This window comes from Rhinatrema bivittatum, chromosome 7 (genome assembly GCF_901001135.1).
Source record: "Rhinatrema bivittatum chromosome 7, aRhiBiv1.1, whole genome shotgun sequence".
In the NCBI taxonomy this organism is placed as follows: Eukaryota; Metazoa; Chordata; class Amphibia; order Gymnophiona; family Rhinatrematidae; genus Rhinatrema; species Rhinatrema bivittatum.
In genome coordinates this window covers 111,255,371-111,282,671 of record NC_042621.1, presented here as the reverse complement: position 1 = coordinate 111,282,671, position 27,301 = coordinate 111,255,371, and the positions used below count along the sequence as shown (strand labels likewise).

The following is a 27,301-nucleotide window of genomic DNA, read 5'->3' as shown; positions in this document are numbered from 1 at the left end:
ACTGTAATCACAAACTGATAAATATGATGTGAAAAAATCTTCAATTGAACAATAACATCATATATTTGGAAACCAAATTTAGATTGTTGTTGTGAACTGGAATCTCATAAATTGCTCACTCGTAGCATCAATAGCTTAATTCAAGCTTTCATCAGTCTTACTCTTTTAGACTGTGAATATAAATTTTCAATCATTGATTCCAGTTCCTCAAAGCGATTGGGACACAGTGAAAGAATTTTTAAAGTTTTTTTGGAGCTACCTCTATATAATAAAATTGTTGGGGCTCCGTTTTGTCTTTTTAACGCTGTTTGTTTTTATAGCAAGTTGTGCATGAGAGTCGTTGTTTATTCTTTTAACAGGTAAAAAAAGAAGGCGGAATAGCTACTCTTTATTAGAGCTGCCGCCGTTCTGTTTGTATGTGAGTTGCCGCTGCTCCGTTTAACTTGTGAAGCTAGGGTTAAGCAGAATTGTGACTCTCATACTTCTACCGGCTTGAGCCAATACAATGCCGGTAATCTGAGGATCACAGTAATACTGTGACTCGCACACAGCCCGCCAGCTTGAGCCAAATAGAGCGGCGGTATCTAGCTTCACAAGTTAAACGGAGCAGCAGCAACTCGCATACAAACAGAACGGCGGTAGCTCTAATAAAGAGTGGCTATTCCGCCTTCTTACTAGCTTCACAAGTTAAACGGAGCAGCAGCAACTCACATACAAACAGAACGGCAGCAGCTCTAATAAAGAGTAGCTATTCCGCCTTCTTTTTTTACCTGTTAAAAGAATAAACAACGACTCTCATGCACAACTTGCTATAAAAACAAACAGCGTTAAAAAGACAAAACGGAGCCCCAACAATTTTATTATATAGAGGTAGCTCCAAAAAAACTTTAAAAATTCTTTCACTGTGTCCCAATCGCTTTGAGGAACTGGAATCAATGATTGAAAATTTATATTCACAGTCTAAAAGAGTAAGACTGATGAAAGCTTGAATTAAGCTATTGATGCTACGAGTGAGCAATTTATGAGATTCCAGTTCACAACAACAATCTAAATTTGGTTTCCAAATATATGATGTTATTGTCCACTTATTTATATGGCAAGTGATTTTATTTTTAAGAATGGCTTCTTCCATTTTGCCCAGAGCTGATGTCAGGCTCACCAGTCTTTAGTTTGCCAGATCACCCCAGATCCTGTTTTGAAAACTGTCATCATGTTGGCTACCTTCCATCTTCAGGGATCACATCTGTTTTAAATGACAGGTTACAGATTACTAGTACAGGTTAGAAATGTTTTCAGATGAATGCCATTTGATCCTGGTAATTTGTTACTCTTTAGTTTGTCGATCTAATCTATTATATTTTAGTTGCTTAGAATCTCCCCATTAACTAATGTTTCAGGTGTGTGTAGTTCCCAACTTCTCCCTCTGTAAAGAGCAAGCACAGGATTATTCAGTTTCTCAGTTATTTCTTTGTGAATCCTGAGCACCCCTTTGGCCCCTCTGTCATCTAGTGGCCCGACTCCCTCACATGATGTTTGCTTCAAACGTTCTTGAAAAAGTTATTAATTTTTGCCTCACTAGCAAGCTTTTTCCTCATAGTTTCTCTTGGGCCTGTCTAACTTTTGTTTTACATCTAACTGGCCAGTGCTGATTTTCATCATTTGGCTCTGCTTTTCATTTTTTTGAACGATGCCCTTTTAACTTTAACTGTCTCCTTTTCCTCACCATACTGGCAGTCATTTGGTTTTCTTTTGAATGTTTTAATGCATGGAATTCTAACCAGAACTATAGGGGGATTTTTATGCTTTTCTGTCTGAGCACAGCTGTATAAATCAAAGGAGAAGCAATGAATTGATGAAACTCCATTCACTTTCTCATACGCATGTGTATGCCATCCCCCCTCCCCGCTTTCAAATGCCATCATGGATAATTCTTAGTTTGGTCAAATTAAAAAGTGTCATAGCTGCAGAGAATCCATTTTCCAGAGTTTATATAATAAAAGCTCTGTGCTTCATACGGCCCCCTTAGCCTTTCCTCTCACAAGTAACTTGTCAAAATGATGATGATCTCCATTTTACTGCACATCTCACCCCTTTCTAATCCCAAGAAATTGCTACCAAATCACTGCACCTCACCATCATTGCTCTACGTATCTGTGTCATCATCTTGTAGGAAGGCAACTAAAGAAGTTGTCATTCCATCCAGGGTCACCTTGTCCAGTAATGTCAGCTGCAGCAGCATCTCTGGATATTGCATAACAGAACATCCTTATCCCCCTTTCCAAACATATTACAATAACTTAAAATGCATATTTTGTAAATGTGCAACGGTGTTAGTGCACTTTCTTGGCTTGGCTGCTTAATAGGTGTATTTGTATATCATGTCTCTCTCTCTAAGTCTTGTGTGTGTGTGTGTGTTTGCACTTTTTGTCTCATGCCTATCCTATTGTTGTGTGTTTACTTTATGTATCATCTCTAAGTCTTGTGTTTGAACTTTGTGTATCACATCTCTCTAAGTCTTGTGTGAGTGTGTATTTTGTGCATCATGTCTTTTGAAGTCTTGTGTGTGTATGTGTAATTTGTTTCATGTCTAAGTCATGTGTGTGTGTGCTTTGTGTATCATGTCTCTTGAAGTCATGTATGTGTACGTTGTGTATCATGTCTTTCTGTGTGTGTGTGTACTTTGTGCATCATGTCTCTCTAAGTCAGGTGTGTGTGTGTATCATTTCTCTCTAAGACTTGGGCGTGTGTTTGCACTTTGTGTATCATATCACTTTGTCTTGAGTGTGTGTACTTTGTTCATCATGTCTAAGAAGTGTATATGTGTATTATGTTTCTCTAAATCTTTTGAGCCAGTTCTTAAAATCTACGCCCGATTTTATAACAATCGCACGCTGCCGCGCGCATGTTATAAAATCCAGGATTGGCGCGCGCAAGGGGGTGCACACATGCACCTTGCGCATGCCGAGCCCGAGGGGAGCCCACGATGGCTTTCCCCGTTCCCTTGGAGCGGCCTCGGAGGGAACTTTATTTCGGCGCCCCCCCCCCCAACACCTTCCCCTCCCTTACCCTATCTAACCCAACCCCCAACCCTAACTAAATCATCCCCCCTACCTTTATTTCAAAAGTTACACCTGTCGCGGCTCGCCATTTCCCGGCACAGGCCGCTGTGCCGGGAGATTCGGCCCTGCCCCCGGACCGCTCTCGACCAGCCGCCACGCCCCCAGACCCACCCCCGGACCGCCGCCACGCCCCCAGACCCGCCCCCTTCCTGCCCCTTTTTCGAAGCCCCGGGACATACACGCGTCCCGGGGCTTGCACACGCCGCTGAGCCTATGCAAAATAGGCTCAGCGTGCGCAGGGGCAGATTTTCTCAGGTTACATGCATATGTTACGCGCGTAGCCTTTGAAAATCTGCCCCTTTGTGTGTATGTGTGCTTTGTGTATTGTGTCTTTCTAAGTCTTGTGTGTGTGTTTGTGTACTATGTGTATGTGTGTGTGTATTTTGTGTATTATGTCTCTCTAAGTCATGTGTGTGTATTTTGTGTAGCATGTCTCTCTACGTTTTGTGTGTTTGCACTGTGTATCATTTCTCTCTAAGTCGTGTATGTTTGTGTATTTTGTATATCATGTCTCTGTCTTGTGTATGTTCTTTGTGTATCATGTCTCTGTCTTGTGTGTGTACTTTGAGCATTATGTCTCTCTAAGTCACGTGTGTTAATATGTATTATGTCTCTCTAACAGGCCGATACAGTAAAAATCGCAGGGGAGCGGGTGAGCGTCTGCTCTCCCGGTGCGTGCACAGGCCACTCTCCTGTGCGTGCGATTCATAAAAAAAAATTATTCAAATTAGGGCCTGCGGTAAAAAGAGGTGCTAGCAGTCCCTAGCGCACTGTACTGTATCAGCCCTCAAGTCGTGTGTTTGTACTTTGTGTATCATGCCTAAGTTGTGTGTGTGTACTTTGTGTATCATGTCTCTCTAAGTTTTGTATGTGTGTATATTGTGTATCATTTCTAGGTCTTGTTTGTGTGTGTATGAGGACTTTGTATATCAAGTCTCTCTAAGTCGTGTGTGTGTGTGTGTAGTTTGAGTACCATGTGTGTGTTTGTATAAGTGTGTACTTTTTGTGTATAATGTCTCTCTAAATCTTGTGTGTGTATCATATCTCATATCTCTGTGTATGTGTACTTTGTGTATAATGTCTCTTTAAGTCGTGTATTTTTTGTGTATCATGTCTCTCTGTTTGTGTGTGCGTTTGTACTTTGTGTATCATATCTCTCTAAGTTGTGTGTGTGAGTGTATTTGTTGGATGAATAGAAGAAAGGGACAATGAGCAGAAGATGTTTGGGGACTTGTGGAAGGTTGGGAGCAAGGGAAAGCATTTAGGGATGGAAGGAGAAAGAAAGAGTAAAGAGGCCATAGGAATTAAAGGGAAAGGACTAGATGTGTAGATGTCAGTGATGGGGCATTGGGTGACAAATTTGAGAATGGGCAATAGAACTGTGGATGTATGCAGGGTATCTTTGGCAGCCTCTCTCACTAAGTGGCAGGATGAAATCTCAGTGGGTGAAAGAGAATGGAGAAATGAGAAAATGTATTTATTTATTTGGATTTATCTCATGCTTTTTCATTGGTAGCGCAAGGAAAGTTGCATTCAGGTATAGTAGGTATTTCCTACATGCAATAATCTTGGCACTAATAAAATTAGCATTCGTTTTCAGCGTGAAATTTTAACGCCAAGATTATTTTTTTTTAACTCCCTATGCAGTAAGCAATGACAAGCTACTGCATAAGAAGTCAAAAAATGCATATAAACTGTAAAATGTGCATTCGGCATAGATTGAACGCTCATTTTAACTAGGAAAGGGGTGGAGGCATTCCTGACAATCATCGGGTGTGAGTCGGCAGTCGCCTCTGTCACTTAACCTGGATAAATTCCGATGTGTCCGTCTATCTGGCAGCGGGAAGCAGCCACTAGATAGACACACATAAATCAGTAGTTATATGATTATCTGCTGCAGGTTGTGGCTACTTAGATGGATAAGTACTTAATCTGGCTAAGTTACAGCAAACCATGCCAGACAACCGTACAAGTACTGACTTGTGCTGCTATGTGGCTGCTGCTTCTTGCTACCAGATGGATGGATAAATCAGTATTTATCCGGGTAAATGGAGGTGATGGCTGCAGCCACTTTCCTGAATAAATCAGTACTTATGCAGGTAAATGCCGGCTGCCGGCTGCCACTTACCCAGATAAGTCAGTTATTATCCGGGTAGGTGGCAGTGGCTGCCGGCACTTACCCAGATTTAAAAAAAAAAAAAAAGCTTTAACTTTTTAATTTTCTTTTTATAGTGCTGGAAACTTAACTCTAGCTCTAATCAGGGGTTAAGTTTACTGTGCTAAAAAAAAGGCACCCTGGCCAGATGTAGTCTCTCTGCAGGGGTGGGGGTGGTGGTAAAGCTTAATGCCCTCATTTGCATGGCATTTCCATGCAAGGGCAATAGAAGCACTCGTGTTTGGAAATGTGTGTTTTTGGCGTGCAAAACTCCTTGCTGCATTGGCAGCAAGTTTTGCCTGCAGAAAATGTGTTTTGAAGTGCGTGCAGAAAGGTGCGTTCGACTGAGTGCAATTTTATGCATCGGCCTTTAAATTTGTACCTAAAGCAATGGAGGGTGCAGGCCAAAATTTTGCAGAATCAGGCCCTATACATTTATCTCTCCTGGGTGCTAAAAGAGATGTTTTCATCAATAGCACATGGCTGAACTGTTATAAAAGTTTGGGGATTTTTTTTTTTTACATTACATTTGCTGTTTTACTTTCTCTGTGCTCTAGATTAACACATTGGCAAATAAAGTGCTCTCTCCTGATATAACAGGTCATAGTGAAAATAAGACTGGATGGCTGTGTCTGCCGCATGAGCTATATAAGTAGTTGCTGTGACTGAATAATTGTATTTACACAGTTTACCTGTAAAGTAACTTTCTAATTAAACTGCTGCACGGGCCCAGTCCCTGAAGCTCACGTGGTTGGGCAGCTATCCTGCTGTGCAGTGCTCTGCTGTGACAAAAGAATGCCTCCTGTGCGTTAGCTTCTATTTTCCCTGTGCAGAAACAGCCTGTGGAAAGCAATTCCGTGCCAGTAAACCGATGTGGTTTTTGGCCAGGAAGTTGTTCAGCAGCCACATAAAAGCAGAGCACTTTTACTAGGTGTCTTGTTTATTCACTAGAAAATCTCTGCCAGTCACTTGGAAGGTTCATGTGAACCTGTCTGCCCTGGAATTAGAATCACAGTCTAATCGGCACTGCCGCACCCTCCAGTACCCCAGAGCATTCTCCTTCTGCTCAGACCTGCACACACTTGTGGGATTCTTCCTGAAAGAACGATCCAGGGGGTTCTGATCCCCAACACGTTTACTGCTCAGGACTCACTAAAAAAAAACAAACCCCACGATAGACTAATAGGATCCACCACAGAACCAGGTTACTCTGAATAAACAGTTCTCACCACTTTTTCTTCCATGGCTTGTGTTGCTGCTGCAGCTACTAAAGTTAAAACTCCTCAGATGTCCAACTGATGCAACAATTAAAACTGACAGTTTTCTTCATTTCAGAAATGGCAGCAAATCGGTTCCAGGCAGGCTTTCCTACTGCGCATTCTTAATTTTCCTAGTTATTCTCCCTTACGGGGGCTTAAACCTTGTGCCCCACTTATAAGCTTTTCACCCTAAATGACCCATGTTTTGCAAGCCACTGATTTCAGGTTAGGAAGATTTTATCATTCAAGGCTTGATCGCTTCTGCCCCTCTAAGAGGCTTAAGAGAGATTATTTTATTAGTAGTACCAAAGGTACCATAAATACAGTTCTGTGTCAGCTTTTGAGTCCATGAAACCCACGCGCCCCGCTGGTTTTCAAGTAAGAATAGCAGTAAGCCCACTGCCCTTCCTCCTGCCTGCGTCAGGCCTCTTTAATCCCTTTATGGGAGCCCCGGAGGAGAGGAAAAGAGTGCGAGCAGTGGATTAAGTGGAATGTAGAGCTACAGGTGTCTAAGGATAACCATGAAGCAGAATTACAGTGATTTCTATCTCCAATACTGTTTTCCTGGGCAAATTCTTCTGCTCCTTGATTAGCTGCTCCAGCATTCCCTACTGGAATAGTCAATCAAGCTTCGCTCCCTACAGCATTCACATTGTGGAACTATTCCAGAATTAAGGGTGGAATGGGTAATGTCTATGCTCAGATGTAATCCTACAATTGACACTGAAACTTTTTTTTTTTTTTTTTGGATGTGGCAGTTTCCTCTTGCTCCTTTGTACTTCCATTTCATTTGGAATGGAGGTTGGGATCTGGTACTATGAGCTTCATTTGCAACTGGCCAGGGCTTTTGACACTTATTCCTTATCCCTGGCAGTCCTTGGCTGGGGGGTCATGCACCAGGGCTGCTATTGGAATCCTGCAGCCATGGGTCCCGAATCCAGCCACTAGATGTCACTCTTACACGATAAGCCTCCACAGCATTCCCAACCCTAGGCTTCTCAAGGAGCAGAAGCTCAATCTCGGGATCCAAACTGAGGCCTGAGCCAGCAAGTTAGCCTTATTCCCCTACATTAAATTTAGCATTACATACTTTGGAATAAGTAACTAATGCTGCAAATGTGCATGTGTTACTGGACTAGCAGAAACTAGGGAAGTGCAGTTGTTTTAAACGAATTAAAAAATGTCATGAAATAGGGAAATTCATTTAATTCGGGGGGCCCTGAAATTAATTGAGGGCCCCCCCCCCCCAGATGAAATGAACCTTATTTGTTGCATTACTTTCGAATGAATGCATCAGGCCTTGGATCCGTCGGATATCCGAGGGCCAGGTTGGGTCCCCACGCCTGGTCCTCAGCCCAACACCATGGCCCGGCCCAGAGGCCAGGTCCTGACACCAGGGGACCAAGGCTGGGTCCCAATGCCTGGACTTTGGCCTGGGCCAGGGCCTGCGCCTGGGCCCAAGCTTGATGCTGCGGGCCAGCCCAGAGGCCGAGGCCCCAAAGCTGGGGCCTCGGCCTGGACCCAGAGCCAACGCCATGTACGGTGCTAAACATCAAAATGGCGCTGACCGCTGGAGTGAATGCGCCGGAGTTAATTAACTCTGGTGCACAGAGCGTCAGTTTAAAGAAGAAAAAACATGACGGCGTTGATGGAACTGCGAGGCCTGGAGCCGAAGTCCAGGCGTCGGAACCCAGCCTCCAGGGCAGACCCTGGTATCGGGCCTGGGTCCGTGCTGAGGCTCTGGCATTGGGACCCAGCCTCCTGACCAGGCCGCAGTGTCAGGCTTTTGCCTGGGCTCTGGCTAGGTCGAGGCCCAGACGTCAACTTTTTGTAGGCTGAGACCAAGGTCGCTGCGACCTTGATCGTGACTTCGGCCTGGTCCTAGGCCTTGCTGGCGGATCCTTACCAGACTAGGTAAGTAAGGGCCAGGGGGGAATCCTGACCCTGGCATTTTTCCAGGTGGGGATGGGACAGGAGGCATTGGGAAGTCCCGTTTTCTTTTTTGGGGGGTTTGGGGGGTTTTTTGTTTGATTCGTTTGTTTTTTGTTTTTTTTACACAAATGAATCAAATCAAATATTCCATGAACTGAAATTCGTGGCGGGAAAAAACTCCCGAAAACAAACCAAAAAAACAAAAACAAATTTTTTATCTCTGCACATCCCTAGCAGAAATTTGTGCTTTTAACCTTATTCCCCCTCCCCTAAATTCCTATTGTAGGCAAAAAAAAGCTCGTTTCCCTTCTCCTTCCCAGACAGAGGCAGCTTGAGGGGCAGTTATAACTCACCCTTGGGCAACCTTTTCCTGGGGGGGTGGGCGGGGAGCAGGAAAAATCCACATTTATTATTATCCTAAAGTCTCCAGGATGTAAAGCTCAGTCAGAGCATGCCTTTACCTTTAAGCATTACATTTGAGCCGGTCAGGGATCTATAATGAAACATTTTATAGTAGTTTTTGGCACCGTGGTGATTCTTAATGAGGAGTGATCTGCAAAACAGTTTGACTTTAACCTGAATTAGGCAGATTTTGTCCTGGTTTACGTTAAAAAAAAAGTGTTGGTAGATACTTCCACGGTCTGTGGCATAAATCTATTATTTTTGGGGAGAAAATTGCTAACCCCTTACCCCCAGACATTTTTTCATAAACTGCATTTAAATAAAATTATATTCTTGAAGTTGGAAGTTTGGTTCTGATTGTTGCACAGGTTGCATAACATAACATCTGTAATATTAATCACATAATCTAACTTTACTGTTTTAACTTTGGACAATGTATCTCATCCCCCATCCCTGCCCCACTAGATGAAAATTTTGGATTAACTGCATCACAGAGAAAGCAAATGCATTAACATGGATACAAATCTCTGTCAGTTTGGTGCCCTAGCCCTAGCAGCAAGAAGGAGTAGCTTAGAAGCCTTGTGGTGAGAGTAGCAGGCTATGAGCAAGGGATGGCTGGGTTCAAATCCTGCTGATGCTCCTTTGTCTCAGGTACAGATTTACAGGGGATTTTCCCCCAGGAGTTACAGGGGGTAAATGGAGTAATTTTCAAGTGCACCTACACAGGTAAATCCTTTGGACAACTCAAGGGCTCACTTACACAGGCAAAGTGCATTTGCACGAGTAGAACCCAGCTTTGTGCATGTAAATGCTTTTGAAAATCAGGCCTTCAGGTTATAAGATCTCTGGAGATAGAGAAATACCTACAGTGCTTGAATGAAGTCTTTTTTGAAGTGTCATGAAAGGAAGAATGTAAACAGAAAAAAAAAAAATCTTCATGAGCAGTAACCCACAGGCTCTTTGGAGGTTTTTTTGATCCAACAGTTTCTTCCAGCAAAATCAAAACCAAGGCTGGGATCTGGTGCCAGGAACCCTCATTCCCAACCACCTGGGAATTCCGTCCCCTGTTTTTATATTCGCTCCCAATGTACTTCAGTCCTCTCATTGCAGGAATAGTACTTGTCTGGGGGCCATGTCCCAGGACTCCTTCCAAAACCTGCAGTCATGGGCCTATATCTGGCCACTAGGCATCACCACTTTAATTTGTTTTAGAAAAGTTGCATAGTATACAAAATAAACTAAACTGCACAATGACTGTCGCTCCCTCCCCCCTCCCCCAGGCTGAAAATGCTGCCTCAGCTGACCTAGGGAGCAGATGAGCCACATTGAGAATCAAACTTGGGTGTCTCCATATGGAGGTGCATAACACTGCCGCTAAATCAGCCCCAGGTTTCTCTCTCTCTCTTGTTTGGTATTACGTATGCTGCACACAAGCCTAGCGAGAGCACAAGACTAGAGAAGTATTTTCCAACCCTGGCCTGGAGGCTAGCCCAACCACTCTGGTTCTCTGGATAGTCACAGTAACTATGCATGGGCTAGGTTTGCATACCTTGGGTCTCCAGGATGGGCAAGTATGCCTCATGCAGATGTGTTAGGGATATCCTGGGAACCGGACCAGTCAGGCATGACTTCAGGCCAGTCAGAGTAGTAACGTGACCATTAAGGACTTAAATAGTACAAAGTATCCGAGTTAGCATGCATTAAATTATTGTGAAGCATCCTTGACTTTTACATTTTCTGGTTCCTCATGATAACTGTGACTTGTATTGTAAGAGTTTTGCTATTGGGAACAGGTTCCTTCTAAGGTGCTCTGGGTAGTGTGCAACAGAATATAAATACCAAAATAACGAAACGTTTCCGCCACTGCCCCCAGTGGAACCCACCAGCTGCTATCCCACTGTATGCAGCGGGGCTGTCCCTCACCCCAAAGGAAGACTTCCCAATCGGATCAGTAATTTCTTTCGGCTGAGCCTCACCTGTTCTTTTAGAAGGTGGCATGTTTGCCAACAATTTTAGGCTGAACCCAAGTACTAATAACGCTCATCAGGTGTCAAGCAGCTCCTGGATTAGCTTAGATTGCGAAATAAAATAACACTTTGTTCTACCAAGAAGAGACAAGGAAAGAAGTCCTTAGAGATGTGTGATAAAATTGGGATCAATTTGCTTTGTTGATTAAAATAAGCATGGCCGGCTTTCTGTGAACAGGAATGGTTTGATGTCCTTCGGTTGTGCTCACGTGCCTGCGTTCAAAAGATGAGGGGCTCGGAACTTTCAGTCAGTTGGATCGAATCATTGACTGGAGGCTTCCAACTGTGCTTATCTGATATTTTGAAACAAAAAAGAAAATACAAACGTCATTCTAGGAAAGATGATTTTAAAATTAAAACGAGAGAAAACAGAATGCCTTCATAATTTGAACTCTGTTTTCTCACTTTTGAGTTAGCTTCAGTTGAGCTTCAGACTTCCAAAGTGCAATGTTGTCAAACATTTTAAATGTAACTTTGCCATTGGTAAACATCCAAACAGATTTGCAACCAAGTTTACAAATGGTTGCACTATTCTAAGCATGGGTGGGTTTTGTTTTTTTTTAGCCAGCCCGGCTGTTTATCCTTTCCTGGCTGTTTTTTTTTAACCCTCTGAATTTCTGTTCTTTTTATTGCAGGCAACGGACAATGATGTTGGCACATTTGGAAAGGTGAACTACTTCTTCAGTGATGACCCTGACAGGTAAATGACACAGAGCCTTCTACTTGGGGAAATGTCCACTATAGATCCATTTGGCTTTGTTTTAAATTATTATTCCATTAGATGTATCCCTACTTTAGTGCAAGCTAAGCAACTCTAGTCCTGGTGTGCCACAAACAGACCTGCTTTTCACAACATTCATAATAAATATACAGGGAATATATTTACATGCAGTGGAGACAAATATATCTCATGCTAGTCTTTGTGAATATCCTGAAAACCAGACCTGTCTGTGGCACTCCAGGATCAGAGTTGCCTATCCTGCCTTAGTGTGTCAGCTCTAGAACTGTTAGAATTTTGTGACTGCGACATATGGATTTTAATGGGGGTTTTTCTAATAAAAAGTGGTGAGGGTGTTAGTAGAAATCAGTACTGCAGCTTATGCTACAGTAAATTTTCACATCACAGTATATGAGTCCGCTCACATGATATTAGTGTCATTTGCACATCAAACTGTACTGTACAACTGCTACATGCATGTGAGAGGAAGGGGCTCAAATAGACAATTCCATGAGAATATGGAACAACTTGGCAGGCCTCATAGCCCTGAAACGCATGCACTAATCATGTCCTCATATGAGCACAGACAGCATGCAAACTCACACTTGCACAGAACATCCAAACACGCTAGCAAAGTCATCCTCGTCAACCCAAGCCTGGCTTTTGCAACTGGGGCACCCTTTTGTCCAGTGTCGGGCTGAAAAATGACAATGGTTAATCCATTTTTTTGCTGTGCCACTATAAGATGTTTTATACAATTTCGTGACTTCCCTCTACTTCTAATCATGAATTTCTGGTTTAGGTTCTCCCTGGATAAAGACACGGGGGTGATTACCCTAATCGGCCGGCTGGACTTCGAGAGTACCCAGCGGTATACGTTGACTGTCATTGCCAAGGACGGTGGTGGGGAGGAGACCACAGGCCGCGTGCGCGTTAACGTCTTGGATGTCAATGATAATGTCCCTACTTTCCAAAAAGAGTCCTATCTGGGGGCTCTACGGGAAAACGAACCTTCTGTGGTCACTGTGGTCCGCCTGAGGGTAAGCAGCTCCTCGTTCCATGCTCCCACCGCTGCCACCACGACCTTCCCAAACACCAAGGCTGCTACATTATCTGAGCAAGGAGGGAGGTTTGGGGATAAGAGCTGTGAGGGCTGAGGAGCAGCAAGCTCCTATTTTGCATCCTTGCACTTTTGCATTACCATCTTTCTTCCCTTTTTTTGGCTCTTTAATTTTTATCTCTTCTTTCCCTTTTTGTACTTTCTTTTTTTCTTGGCCTTGCTTTATCCCCATTTCCTTTCATTCATTCCTTCCCCACTGTTTTTTTCCTCTTTCTTCCTGTTTTCTGATTTCTCTTCTCCTTTACTCCTACTTCTTTCTTTTTTTTTAATATGTTCAAGCTCATTTACTATCAAGTGTTCTGTATTGTTACATTCGCGTTCATAATCTATAATCCATTCATTTATTATGCTGTATATGGAAATCGATTTTCAAAAGGCATCAAGACACCTAACCATAGTTAAGAAGCTTGATCCCTTGTGTGACAATAAATTGCCTCATTCAGAGCAGATACATTTCAGCCACCTGACTTAGCCACTCTAAATGTAGGCACTGACAGGGGTATAACTCAGTCGGGGGACAAAACCACTTGTCTATTTGCGTATAGTTTCCCCTGCAGTGCTTAGTGCCATCTGCAGAAGAAGTAGGGACAAAGACCACAGGTACCTTTGTATGTTCCGGCGAATTTTCACAACATTCGTGGGCACAAACGTACCTGCATGTCGGCTGCTTTGTGAAAATCCTCCCCTGTAATTATAGGAAGCATATGTATTAATTAATTTGGGAGGAGGGGGTGGCTTAGAAATGAAAAACAATCCCATGCCTCCGAATTAGGAAATGTTTTCATTTGCTTTGGAAGCAGAAAGTATCACTTATTTGGGAAATAGAGTAACTGAAATGATGTTAACATAATCTGTATTTCTTTTCATTTTTCACTCTCTCTCTCTCTCTCCTGCCCTGCCACCTGCCTGCCTAAAGTGGCAGGGACCTCATCTGCATCCCTAGACTGAACAACAGCGGCTGCTCCTGTGATTAAACCCTTTATGGACGTAATTAACTAGGGTAGCATTAGGTGTCACAAATTGGGGCAATTATGCCTTAATGAGAAATGAAACCAACTACGCTGCTTATAATGGGTCTTAACCTGCAGTGATCCTCTTCTCTTAATTCTCCCACCTCCTCCCTTGTTGTTCTTCCTCCCCCTACCTAGGGTTGCAGCAGCTGAGTGCATTTTCTTTACACTGCAGATCACTGGGGCACCCTCCTGAAAATCCTCTCGGGATTTTGTGGCAAGGAAGGATTCTAATGAGGAAGGGAACATCTGTAACATCAGCCAGGGGTGGGAGAGAAGCCTGGTCTCCTGTAATGGGATAGCGCTGTCGGAGAAGAGAGACTGGGGCACTGGGACTTCTAGCCTCCTCATTTGACAGCACATGTTGAGACATTCAGCTGATCAGCGTGCTCTTCTTAGCTGAGTGTTTCAAGCATTTGCCCAAGCCAGAGCTGCCGGGTGACCCAGTTTAAGGAGCCAACCATTTGAGCAGTCCTGGTATTTGAACATACATAATACATTGTGGTGTTTGCAGATCCCGATAGCAACATTTGGAACCATTGCTGCAAGTTACCACAATGCATCAAGATGGGGCTGACAAAAACTCAGGACTGGCCTAAAATCTCCCTCCTGGAACTGGGTAACTCTGCCAGTCAGATTGTCCTTTTGGTTAATCAACCTGGGGTCTCTTGTGGACATATAAAGGCAAATTTTGGAACCATTTATGCCAGAGCTGACCCTAGGGTGGGTGCGGGGCCTGGTACAAGTCTCCACTTTGTGGTTGAAGCATGGGAGAAGGAAGTGGGAGGTACTGTAGGTACGGAGGAAATACCCTCCTCAGTCTTGGTGGGAGAGAATTCTTGGTCCCCCACAAAAGAGATTGCGGGGGAGGAGGGCCTCTCCATACCTACCCATAGTATCTTCTGCTTCAGTGTTGTCTGGGATGACCACGATTCCCTCAAACCCCACCGCTGCCAAATCTCATTTCTCAGTATACACCTACATCCCTGTGTCCCCTGCTTAAAGGCTCCTTCTCCGCCTCCCAGATGCCTCTCTCTTCCTCCTTCATGGTTCAAAAAAGGGAAGCTGAGGGTCCAATGCTTCTAATCCAGTTGTGTCAACCGCAGGCTCCCCTCTCTCCTGATGGCTGTATCAGCTGACCGGATGCTGGGGGAAGCAGAGGAACAAGCGGCAGCAGGAGTGGGTTTGTAACGTTGGGTCTGTCTGCCCCACTGTCCTGGATGGTTGGCAGACGAGGATGCCCCTTACCTCCTGGGCTCCAATTAGGCCCTGAAAAGTTCTTCGCCTGGCACGGGCTACGTGAGGAGGAGGAGGAACGGCATCCACCTGGGCCATGTTCAAGAGAGCGCGGCTGGGAGGGGGAAAGGCAGGTTTAATGCAACAGCGCCAGGCCCCTGAAAGCACAAGAAGTAGTTTCCCCCACACACATACACACACCACACACCAGAAATGGCCCTGATTTATGCAAATTACAGGTTTAGGTACATTAAAAAATTGCCCAGAGTTTGTGTACATAAAAGTATACACATAATGTGATTTTGTGCATACTTTTTTGATCAAAAAGAGAGGCATGCCAAAGGGTGACGAGGGGACAGCGTTGAGGCAGAGTTTGGATTTAGATGCATATTTTTTATTTTATAAAGCATGAGGTCTATATTCAGTCACTGTCCAGATAGCAAAGTTAGCCAGATGAACTTAGCCAGCTAATTTTGGAAGTGCATGCAATAGTGCAGCTATCTTAAAGTTAGCCGGCTAACTTTAGGACAGCTTTTTAGCCCAACCAGACTTAGCTGGCTAACTCATTTCTTCCCAGTTGCATCCCCGGAATGCCCCTAAAGTAGCCGGCAGAGGGGCCGAGGCAATAAGACGTGCGCTGAAAACAGGCGCTGGTATTGAGCGCTTGTTTTTCCTAATGCGCATGCAGCCACATCCCCTGGGTGCCTGATACTGTATTCAGATGAGGAGCTGTGTAAAAAAAAAAATAGGGCACTTCAGGGCAGAATCGTGTGTCCGCAGTGCTCAAATATATCGGGCACCGACAACTGCAACAAGCGCTCAAAACGAGCGTCCGTTTTTATCCCACTCTTCAGGCCGATTTCTTTGTTCTTTTGCTGAGGTTGCTGAAAACGCCCCTAGCTAAATGCCCCTTCCTATGGGTGTCTAAACTGTGCAGCCATAAGAATTTTATTTATTTATTTTTTTTAAATCAAGCCAATATACATTTATTTTTCTACATCGCAAGCAGTAAATGTAAGTGTCTCAACAATAGGAGGATACACAGAGGACCGTATTTTTGTATTTCTCATGAGCCCTCGACTCGCGAATGGACTACTTTATCTCCGGGTCTGGAGTTACATTTTCCGCACTAAAAAGTGTGTGTGTTGGGTGCCCAGCGATTTCCTGCATTGGGGGGAGGGGGTAATAGCTAAAAGCCTCGTCCACATGAAAGTTTTACGCGATGGGCGCTATCGGCTATGCACTTGTTTGGGCACACGTTTTGGAGGCGCTGATCTCCTTATGGCATCGGGTGCAAGTCTAGCGCATCTAAAACGCGCGCCCAATCTCACGTAGACCTGCGCACCAGGCTGAGTGCTCTTTACTGCATCAGCCCCTAAGTGCTGAAATATGAAGTTAGCTGGATAGCTTCAGCATTATCTGTCTAAATGCTTCTGAATAGGGATCTCTGTGTGTGAAAAATCACGTACACCAGTTGCACATTGCAAACTGCAGGCGAGTCAGTGCGTGGACTTGGGAATAATTTTCAGAGCAAACATGCACTGGGGTAATTTATGTAATGCAAGTCACCCTCCCTGACGAGAGTTTTCAGAGGGATGTAATTGGGTAATGAAGTGGGTACCCGGTTAGATTAAAAATTGATTAAATTTTTAATCTGATTAAAAATTGTTCCCATCAAAGTAGCTAAAACTTATGTGTGGGCTTTCATATCACACGCACTTTCAACCAGATTGAAAAGCACCAGTCCCCACGGGTGTTTAGGTCTGGAGAGTTACCAGCACTTACTTATATATTTGGATTTTCAAATTGATGCGTGATGTTTCCCCATCCCCACCTCCGTTTGGCTGTCCACAGATCCAGATGGTGCGGAATAAAGCAGCATGGTTTTGCCTGTGTACCTCATAGGCAATTTTCAAAGGAAAACTGAAAATGTGTTTATTGTTTTCATTTGAAAATTGGCTGGAAACTTGGCCCCATGCAGTATCCCTTATACAGAGGAAATAATACAACAGAGGCCATGGTTCTCGAGATACATTTGCAAGCCCTGGGTGCCTTGTAAGGCACATATAGGCTGAGTGTCTTAGGATACCCAGTATTCATTTTTCTGACAATTTGACTGGAGCATTTTATTTAAAAAAAAACAACCCAAAAACATAAGTTATGGAAAGCATGCAGAGCCATGGCTTCTGGAATATTTTTCAATATAGATTTGTAGAAGAGTGGGGTGGGTGATGGAGAAAAGAGGGATTGAGAGGGGTGGAATGAAAGGTGTGTGTGTGTGTGGGGGGGGGGGGGGGTGAAGTTATCCTGCTAAAAAATATGATTTACACACACAAAAACTGCTTTCTTCCCTGAAAGCATTTTTATGCACATAAATGTGCTTGTTTTTGAGCACGTGCCAATGTGCACAAAACACAATTTTTGTGCACATAAATCATAATCCACCCCTTGAATTAAAATGTGCTCAGCCACCTGGCAATCAGGGGAGGAATGAATAACCCAGTGGTATAAATGAGAGGAGAATCTGAGTTACCACGCTAGATACTCACAAACAGCACGTGGCTAAGGAGATGCCCTCGGGGTGCATGGGAGATGGAGAGGAGAAAAAAGGAGAGTTCAAAATTAAGCAATGGATCTGCAGGTATTGTGAAGGGGAACCCAAACTGGAAAATGAGGATCCCATGTTTAAAGTTTAGCCAGGGAGACTGCACAGTCTATCCAACAATGAAGAAGGGACAGATGACAAATTCACTGCTTTCAGTTGCTGGTTGGAGATTTGTATCACCTGCTAAATTTTCATGTCTGAACTATTTCTCCAGTAAAGCTTTATGCTGGAACACCATAACAGTGTCCAGCTTGTTTATTGTCACTGAAAAGGAGAGAAAACAGTTAACATCCAAGGCCTACACAGAATCCACCAACTGGGAGAAAAAAAAAGACAGATATATTCTCATTGAGTGGTAGCCCCATAACTTCATGGAGATCACCGGAGCTGGGGTTTCATGCACAAACATATATAATTTTGAACATAACATTTGCCCTTCTTCTCTTTCTCCTGTATCACACACAGCATGGCGTTCTCACTCTATCCATAATCATGTACAATGTGCGTCCATGCTGCTGACCTCTCTCGCTCCTGTCCTCCTAACACCACAGACTCTTGCTCTCCCTTCCCCAGCTCCTGTCCCATCTTCTCTCTTTGGCTCTTAACCTTCCTCCCCAATTGGAGAAGAATTTTTTCTTACCAGTGCTGGGACTCCGTTCCTTGCTTTTGGTGGGAGTGCCAGTCGCACATCTTTTTTTTTTTTGCATGGCTGAGACTCAGCAGCAATTCCTGATGAGATCACAGTGTGAGCTTTTGTGATTCTGCTAAAATTTGAGATGGTTAAATGTACAGTGAAAAGGATTCATCCTTAGAGCAAGGTCTTTGGTTATTTAGTGCAATAGCATTCATCGCATCGGGACATTGAAGAATATTTTATGCTGTCCCCAGACTCTTGGGCATGCATTGAAATCCTTTTCTGAACTTTGTGCCACGTGCCATTGCTTGCTTGATGTATTCCCTCTCTTTATACTGTGCTAGAAATGAATTCAATAGGTTTCCTTACAGTGATCAGTTTTTTTGCTTATTATGTTTTCTCTAGAATTGAACAAGTTGGTTCTGAAGTCTGCAGATTCTTCATTCCCCTCCTCTTTTCTTCCCTGCCATGTTTCCTGGGAATGATACTATATGTGTGACTGTTGCATAGCCAGCTGGTTCATTTATTTTTTGTGCATTCTAGGCGACCGACGAAGATTCGTCCCCAAATAACCAGATCACTTACAGCATCGTGGAGGCCTCAGCTTTCCGCAGCTTCTTTGATATCAGTATCTCAGAAGGTTACGGTGGTGAGTAATTGCAGGGCGGGTGATTGCTACATATTGCTATGGAAAGGAGGGGAGAGGCAATCCTATGCCAGGACAAATAATATGGTTTTGTTTTTAAATGTTCTATAATAGTTTTGCAATCTACAAAATAGCCATACAAATCATTTACTGCAGGTTTACCAGATAACTCTCAGTTTATCAGGACAGACTCGGCCCAGTTTTGTCCACTGCTTCTATTTTTGCTAAAGAAAAGGCTTGCAAAAGGACAAAACTGGAACTAGCTCCACTGTCCTTCATATCCTAGATTCATCTGATAAGATTTCATTAAGGAGATTTATAGAGTGTTTTATGTAGTTTTCAAAGAAGCTCTATAAATGCATTCATGCGGATTTCTAAGTATATTGCTTGTATACAGATATCTAGACATTTATTTATTTAAAATGTACGTACCGCAGATCAAAATTTCTATGGGGTATACAGTGGAAGCCATCCTGTTGTTACTGGGATTCCTTCCAGAGCCTCATGCCAAGAGGATCAGTCCATGTATCAGTATGGATAATAGGGCTACTACAGGGAAACAGTCTGAGGACTTGATCTGATTTTAATATAACTTGTTTTAGGAACCATTTGTTTATTCCATTCCACCCATATAAGGCCAGCTGTAGCAGGAGGTCAGTGAGTAGTAGCAGAGAGATAGGGCGTCCTGCGTCACAGCCACGTGATCGCAGGAGCTTGCAGAGAGGATACTGTGGGGTGCCCAAGGAGTGGGGTAGAGACACAGTCTGGAGGGAACCCACAGTACTCAGGATGAGAGTGCCAGAGCGAGAGCCTCCGACAGAGGAGCGCTGGCAGGCCCCGAGGAGCGGGGAGCGCGAGACAGGCACTGTAGGTGGAGTACAGCAGAGACTGTCCCGAGGGGCGGGACAGCGTAGTGAGCGAGGCTCTGGTGTGATGATATAGGCTGACCCAAGGAGCGGGAAAGCCCGAGTTGAATCTCCGAAGCAGTGACATAAGCCTCCCCGAGGAGCGGGGCTGTGCACAGAAGAATCTCTGATAGAGAAACAAGGGCTGCCCTGAAGAGCGGGAAGCCCAAACTACAGACTTTATGTAGAACGTGGGCACTACCCCGAGGAGCGGGGAAGCACGGAGTGCATTTTCTTATATAGAATGTAGGCACTTGCCCCGAGGAACGGGGAAGCACGGGGTGCTGACTCCCAGGAATCAAGGTGGTCCGAGAGGCAACCCTGAGAAGCAGGGAAGCCGGCAGGCAGGGTCTCTAGAGGCGCAGAGGCTAACCCGAGGAGCGGGGAAGCCAGGAGTCAGTCCCCAAGTAAAGCGTGAGCAGGCCCCCAAGGAGCGGATACCCATGCTAGAGTCCACAGCCAAAGACAGGTCCGATGCAGGAACCACGATCCGAGGAGACAGGAGCAAATACTAGGCGAAGGAACTCATTGCCAAGTCAGTTAGCAAGGGGCGAAGGTGGTCCTTAAGAATCCCGACCTTGTGATGTCATCAGTCGGGGACACCCCTGAGGTTCCCGCCATTGGGCCTTTAAAAAGAGGCCTGGTGGCGCGCACGTGCCTATGAAGGCCCAGAGTCAGTGTGGGTGAAGGCGGTGTCCCAGCCACCATGAGGAGCATTGCAAAGCCGGATATATGCAGCGGTGGTGGCTAGCTCTGGCTGCGAGCTGACCCAGAGAAGAGAGCGACCAACACATGTCATGAGTTGAACTGGTCGCAGCCATCTGCAACTGACAGTCATAACAAGAACCAGATTGGTTTCTTTTTTCTCTTACATTTGTTTAATTTCTTTACATAAAGATCTGTTGCCTTTGTGATTACACCTTTTTAATTAGGCCTACATAGAAAAAAAATCTTTGCTTGGACCTCATTGATAAGCCAGACGTTACTCATTAGTGACTTATCCCTGAGTTCATCAACGCAAGCTTTCTCCTGGAAGAAAATTTTTCTGGTAGTCAGGGATGTCCACCTTTCCTCTCAGTGCTTTTCATAAGAAACTAGACCTCAGCGCCTAGGAGTAATCCTTTGGCCCATGTGTATACACTGTAAAAGAGAGACCTGCTACGATGATAGAACCAGCAGACCTTAACGAATATCCCTAGAACAAAGGCTATGTCCTGTTCTCTTGGTCTTTAACTCCTCCTTCCTCTGTTAACTTGAATCCTCCACATCATACTCAGAACTCAGGTTTATATATTTGTCTCACCACATTCACCTAAAAGTACTGCAGAACCATGCACCCAAGACTAATAGTAGAGGTTAAGTAGTAGAGGTGAAGTAATATTAAAAGTATACCTGTGGCTTCCAAATTTAGGCCAGGATTACATTCATGTGCTTCCTTTTATGGAGTAGGAAGACGAATGATAGAAAGGTCCATGGGGAAAGGACTGTATCTTATGTATAAAAATATCAAACATGATGGCAGATAAAGACCAAACGGTTCATCCAGTGTGCCTATCCTCACTTCCCTCTTAGCTTTACAATCCTGTCTTCTTTTTACAATGCTTCATATATCTAGTAGCACTATAGAAATTATTATCAGTAGAAATCAAAACAGTTTCAAATAGTTCCACCAAGCAAGAAAGCCCAGGTTGCAAAGGTTTTCACCTCTTGTGAGCTACTTCTGAACATCACTGGCAGGGCTGAAGCCCTCATAGAGCTTAAACTTCTTAATTATTTTCTATAGAATAATGGAATAGACTTAGTTTTTGGGTACTTGCCAGGTTCTTATGGCCTGGATTGGCCACTGTTGGAAACAGGATGCTGGGCTTGATGGACCCTTGGTCTGACCCAGTATGGCATGTTCTGATGTTTATGGATGCAGCCATCTATTAGAGAAGATGGTCTTTTTGGACTTCTCCTTCACAGTATGCACATCAGTGGTTTTGTATTTGTGTATTCATGTGAATTTTTGGGTGCATTTGTGATTCATTACAGAGAGACTAGAAGTAAAAAAAACAAAACAACAGCAGTGTTTGAGATTAGAGAGGCAATAAGAGGGCTGTTATGGAGGAAGGGCTGTTAACTGAAGAGGAGAAGAGGTGCAGGCTGAGATGGGGCATGCTGGGAATGTGTTGTATACTGGGTGGTGCAACTGAGAGAACTCAGTCTGAATCTTGAGAGAAAGTGTGGACATTCAGAGGAGTGGGAAGGGGTACAGAGGAAGAGTTTGGAAAATGGACCAACAGGGAAAGAGACGAAGGTTGAGAGTGGAGGGAGAGGAGGGAGGGTTGTAGATAAAGGGAGAGCTGTACTTTGAGAATAGGCGAGAGATGAAAGGAGAGAATTGCAAACTGGGGTAAAGGGAGGTGGGTGAAGACAGAGGGCTGGTGAAAGGGTTATAGATAGAGTTGGGTAGGGGATTGGTGTCCTGTGATGGAGTATGAGCAGTGCAGGCGAGTGCAGGGAGGAGCAGTGCAAGAAGCAGACTTTAGAGTGTGTGTTCATGTGCACAGATCCAGCTGCTTCTCACCTGAATGTTCCTTCTTTTCAGTCATATCTGTGACCCGACCTTTGGATTATGAACAAATCTCCAGTGGTGTTATTTACCTGACAGTGATGGCGAAGGATGCTGGCAACCCATCTCTTAACAGCACGGTGCCCGTCAGCATTGAGGTCTTTGTAAGTAAGATGTAAAGAAGCATGGTAGATAAGGGTGAACCCATGGTATAGTGTTTCTGGATTTCTAGAAGCATTTGATAAAATGTCTCATGAGATACTCCTCAGGAAATTACAAAGCCATGGGATACGAGGCAATGTCCTATTGTGGATTCATAACTGGTTAAAGGATAAGAAACAAGTAGAGTGAGGTGAACAGCAGAGAGTTTTGGAAATCTGTTCTGGGATCAGTGTTTCATTTTGTGAACCGCATACAGCATTGGATATTGCGGTCTATACATTTTTATATTAAATGAATATATGTATTCATTAATGATCTAGAAAAGGGAGCAATGAGCAATCAGATTTGCTGATGACACAAAATTATTTCAAATAGTTAAAACACGAGCAGACTATGAGGAATTGCAGGAAGGCTTGGGCATCTGAATGGCAGATGAAATGTAATGTGGAGAAGTGCAAAATGATGCACATAGGGAAAAGTAATCCTGCTGGATTCCGTATTAGGAGTCACCATCCAGGAAAAAGATCTTGGAGTAATTGTTGACAATACATTGAAATTCTCAGCTTGGAGTGCAGCTGTAGTCAAAAAAGCAAATAGAAGATTAGGAATGATTTGGAAAGCAATATAAAGCAAAACCATAACCATCATACTGCCTCTATATAGATCCATGGTGTGACTGCATCTTCAGAATTATGTACAGTTCTGGTTGCCCTTTCTCCACATGGATATAGCAAAATGGGTTTTGCACTAAAGACTTTAGGGTTTCTTACCCCCAACTCCTAGGGAACTCCTTTCTTGTATATAACCTGCCTGAAGTGTCAAAAATCAGAATATAAATCAAACAAAAAAATTGTTACGATTGCCGCCCGTGGGAGGCCCGCGGTTTGGCCTTCTCACCTTCCCAGATGGACCTCAGCGCTCAACTCCCCGTCGTTGGCGGCAGTTGGCCGCTGGCTCCGACCTCGGGCCCCTGCCAGTGCCTCTGCCATGCTGCCTGGGACTTCCAGCCAAGATTCTTCCTCCAAGCAAGCCTTGCTGCTCGCTCCGCGAAGAGACGCCGCCGACAGCACCGCACCCCTTCCTAGGCACGCACACGCGCAACTCTAAGTCTTTTAAAGGGCCCGCGGCGGGAACCTGGCCGCAGACCCGGATGCTGACATCATCACCCTCAGCGTATTTAAGCTCGGGCAGCACTCCTAAGCGTTGCCTTTGCACCAGGTCTCCTTGGTTCCCTGTTGATCGAGTGCTTGTTGCTTCTTGAGATTCATCTCGCCTTGTGTTCCTGTTTCCTCGTTGTTCCTGGTTTCTGCTTCCTCTTCTTTCCTTGTTCCCTGCTTCGGACTGACTTCACAGATTTGGACCTTGCTTTGCCTGACTCTGCCTTACGACTCTCTCCAAGCCTGACCTCTGCTATGTCCGACCACGCCTGCCTGCTCCAAGCCTGACCTCTGCTACATCCGACCTCGCCTGCCTTCTCCAAGCCTGACCTCTGCTATGCCTGACCACGCTTGTCTTCTCCATACTTTGACCACTGTTACACTTGACTACGCATGCCTTCTCCACGCCCTGACCATCGCTACGGATAACGTTGCTATAGACTCTCTCTTGTCCAGAGTTCTACGCTGCTCACCACAGCTTCCAGTGACCGCCAGCCTCCATCTGAGTTTGACAGAGATGCCTCTGCCTCTGCCTCTATCCTCTGGATGTGGACTTTTGAGGCTTCGGCCTTTCTTTGCCCAAGCACCTCCAGCCGTTCCCTGTTCCTTGGGTTCCAGTTCCGCAACCCGTCTGGGATAGACTTACGCCACCTGCTGGCTGCTGTCTCTGGGCTGAGCCTACCGCTTTCATCTACATATCTCGAGGCCCGCCTACGTCCTGCCAGCCCCAGCACCCAAAGACTCAACCTGAGGGGAACGTGGGCTGGTATAGGTGAAGCTCCTGTGGCCTCTAGCTTCTGCCCATTCCACCTGCTAACGGTGGGGACCTGTGGGTCCTTGACACCACCTCAGCCCAAGGATCCACCTCCAGCGCAACAAAAATAATGTTCTCTAGCAGATAAAATTGTTTCCAACCTTGGTGTTTCTGGCTCAGCTTCTCATTCTCTGCCCTTGCCTCTATTTTTTTTTCTTTTTCTCTCTGGTGTCCTCACTCCTTTTCTATTCTATTTCAGTTCTTTCTCTTTCCTTCAGCTGCAGATATTTTAATACTTTCTCTTCCTTTTCTAGCCTCTGCTCCAGTTTTTCCCCTTTTCCTATTCTTCCTACCTTCTCTCCTTTCACTGTTTCGCCTCCTCTTTCTCCTATGCTCGCTCTTCCATTCCTTTTTACTTTCCTCCCACATTATCTTCCTGGTTCCCCCCCCCCCCCCCCCCCCAATCCAGGGTTCTCTCCTTCTCCTGCCGCCCTTGTTTTTGTTTTTCCCCTTTATCTTCCTCCTCCCCCTCCTTTCATCTCTCTCCTTTTGGTCTCTTCTTACTTTCATTACCCCTCTCTTTTCATCCTTACTTCCCCCCCCCCAACTCTTCATTGGCCCTTTCTCTTACACACACACACACACACACTCTTTTCCCCTCCTTCTCTTGCTGTCTCCTCTCATTATCCTCACACAGTCTCTCTTCCTCTTTACCCACTTGGCCAGCATACTTGCTGTGAGGACTGAAGCTTTTCCTGAGTACAGCCCTTGTTTCCCTCCTTTCACTGCTGATTGGCTCCTTATGCTACCCTGAGCCAATCAGAAAGGAGAAGCAGGAAGCAGCTGCTGGCTGAGAGGCTTCTTCCCGCTGGCTTCCTGTCTGTATCCCCTGTGTCCTAGTGCTTGCCATTTTTTACCCTACATAAAAAGCTACACAGAACAGGGAGGATGTTTAAGACCCGGAGACCCGGAGTTGGGTCTTTAAACCCGGGTCAAATCTGGAGAGTTTCCAGGTCTGATGGAGTTGCTTAGGGTGAGTACTCACTTAGGAGAGTGCTCACTTAGGAGGGTTAATCCCCCCACAGGGTGGGTCCCAAAGTTATAAAAGGAGACTCCATGAATCATGAAGGGAGGAGCAGGAGACATGTTGGAAGGAGTCTGGGGAGAGGCAGCATAGAAGCTTCGTTCTGCTTTGGTCTCTGTTTGATCTGACGAAGGCAGTTCCTTTTTTGCAAGTGGTTTGGGGTTATCCGTAGGAGATCCAGCCTTTAGATATCAGGGAGAGGATTTGTTCCTGTCAAACCAGCCATCAGTGAGTAATTTGGGGAGTTAGAAGAATATTCTCTGAAATTCTTTTGAAGGTCTGAAGAGTCAAGAGGCCTTTTTGGTACTAATAATGGAGTCCAGTGTTGTGTGGATAGTGGTTTAATAAGTATAAGGAGCTGTGCTTGCTTTTTTTGTGTTTTTTTTTATTAATGCAAGAAACTGTTTCCTGTCTTGATTTTGTATTCTAGGCTGTATTTTTGTATGCTGACTTTTTGATTCTTTTCAGTAAAAATCTGTTTTTGTTTCAAAAATAACATTTGGTGCATGAACTTATTTGTTTTTGGAATGTGATCCCTTTAGGGTCCTACAGGGTTCTCCTGTCTTCACCACAGAACCCGTGTCCCCAAACCTACAGTGAGTGGATCAGGGCTCAGCAGTGATTGGAAGTGTGATCTCCTTGTAAGGGCAGTTACAACAGTTATTAGGCAGAGAGACTTAGGGATCACGATCAGTTAATTATGGAAGTGAGGAAATGGATCTCCCCATTAGAATCTGACCTGGATTGGCCACAGGGTGCTGGGCTCAAGAGACCATTGATCTTAACCAGCGTGGCTTTTCTTGTGTTCTATGTAAGTTCTTTTATAAGTACTAAAAATGCTCATGCCCTACTCCTCAGTAAGTGGGAAATTTAAAAGAAGCATGCACGCATCCATATATGCGCGTATGTGGGCGTGAGCCCACATACGCGCATGAATTTTATATCAACTGCGCAAGCGCACGCACATTTTATAAAATAGGACTATTTGCGCAGATGTGTGCTCCTAATTTTAAGCATTTACAGAAGGAAATGTTATTCTTGTATTTTCCTTAGCACTTGTCAGCTTTTACACGCACAAGTCAGACTTTGTGACATGGGCGCATGAAGGAAATGACCAATTTTACCAGCTTGTTCACCACTTTGCCCAGTCTGTCTCTAGGTCTTCCAGACCCCTCTGCTTTACCCCCAGTTTACCCTGACCCTTCACCCAGCCAGTATTTGGCTATAAAGGGTTTTATTCTGAATTACACCTGATAAATAGCAGAAGTAATTATGCGCAGGTAAAAGCCATACGAGAGCTGCAACTTATGCGTGTAAATGTTGGCTTTGCCCCGCTACGCCCCCCCCAACGCACCCCCTTTTCACGCACCTTCTGTTGCACATCCATATATGCGCACACTTTGCCAATTTTAAAATATGAGCTGTTTGCGATCGACCCATATACTCACATATATGGGTGTTTTTAGTCAGCAGCTTTTTTAAAATTCACCTATAAGTATTAACGTCCATTCTAGGCCATTAGATCCTGGGCCTGAGTATGAATGTCGATAGTGTTTGTGATTCCTGACACAGCAACTCAGTGTTACAAGTCCAAATTCTGATCTGTCTCCCACACACTTTTCATCCAAGGTTGTATTCTGAACTTGAATCAACTGCAGAAAAGCCAGCATCTTAAATGGGAATGTCAAACTCTGTTTTTTTGATGGCCATAAATGGGCCTGGTTTTCATGATAACCAACATTTTTAAATTAATTGTAAACTAGAGTCAGCATAGTCAGATGTACTCGGTATACTGGGGGATTGTCCTGATCAGTCTCTGGGT

General features: G+C 44.6%; 1 protein-coding gene across 1 annotated transcript in view; it reads left to right on the top strand.

The window, feature by feature from the left end:
- The window catches only part of CDH23 (cadherin related 23), a 1,814,588-nt gene that overhangs the window by 1,202,172 nt on the left and 585,115 nt on the right, over positions 1–27,301 (top strand). Inside the window, exons 14-17 of the mRNA XM_029608940.1 lie at positions 11,530–11,594; positions 12,415–12,652; positions 18,761–18,866; positions 22,359–22,486. Coding sequence (XP_029464800.1) covers positions 11,530–11,594; positions 12,415–12,652; positions 18,761–18,866; positions 22,359–22,486 — 537 coding nt within the window. The remainder of the gene's footprint in view (positions 1–11,529; positions 11,595–12,414; positions 12,653–18,760; positions 18,867–22,358; positions 22,487–27,301) is intronic.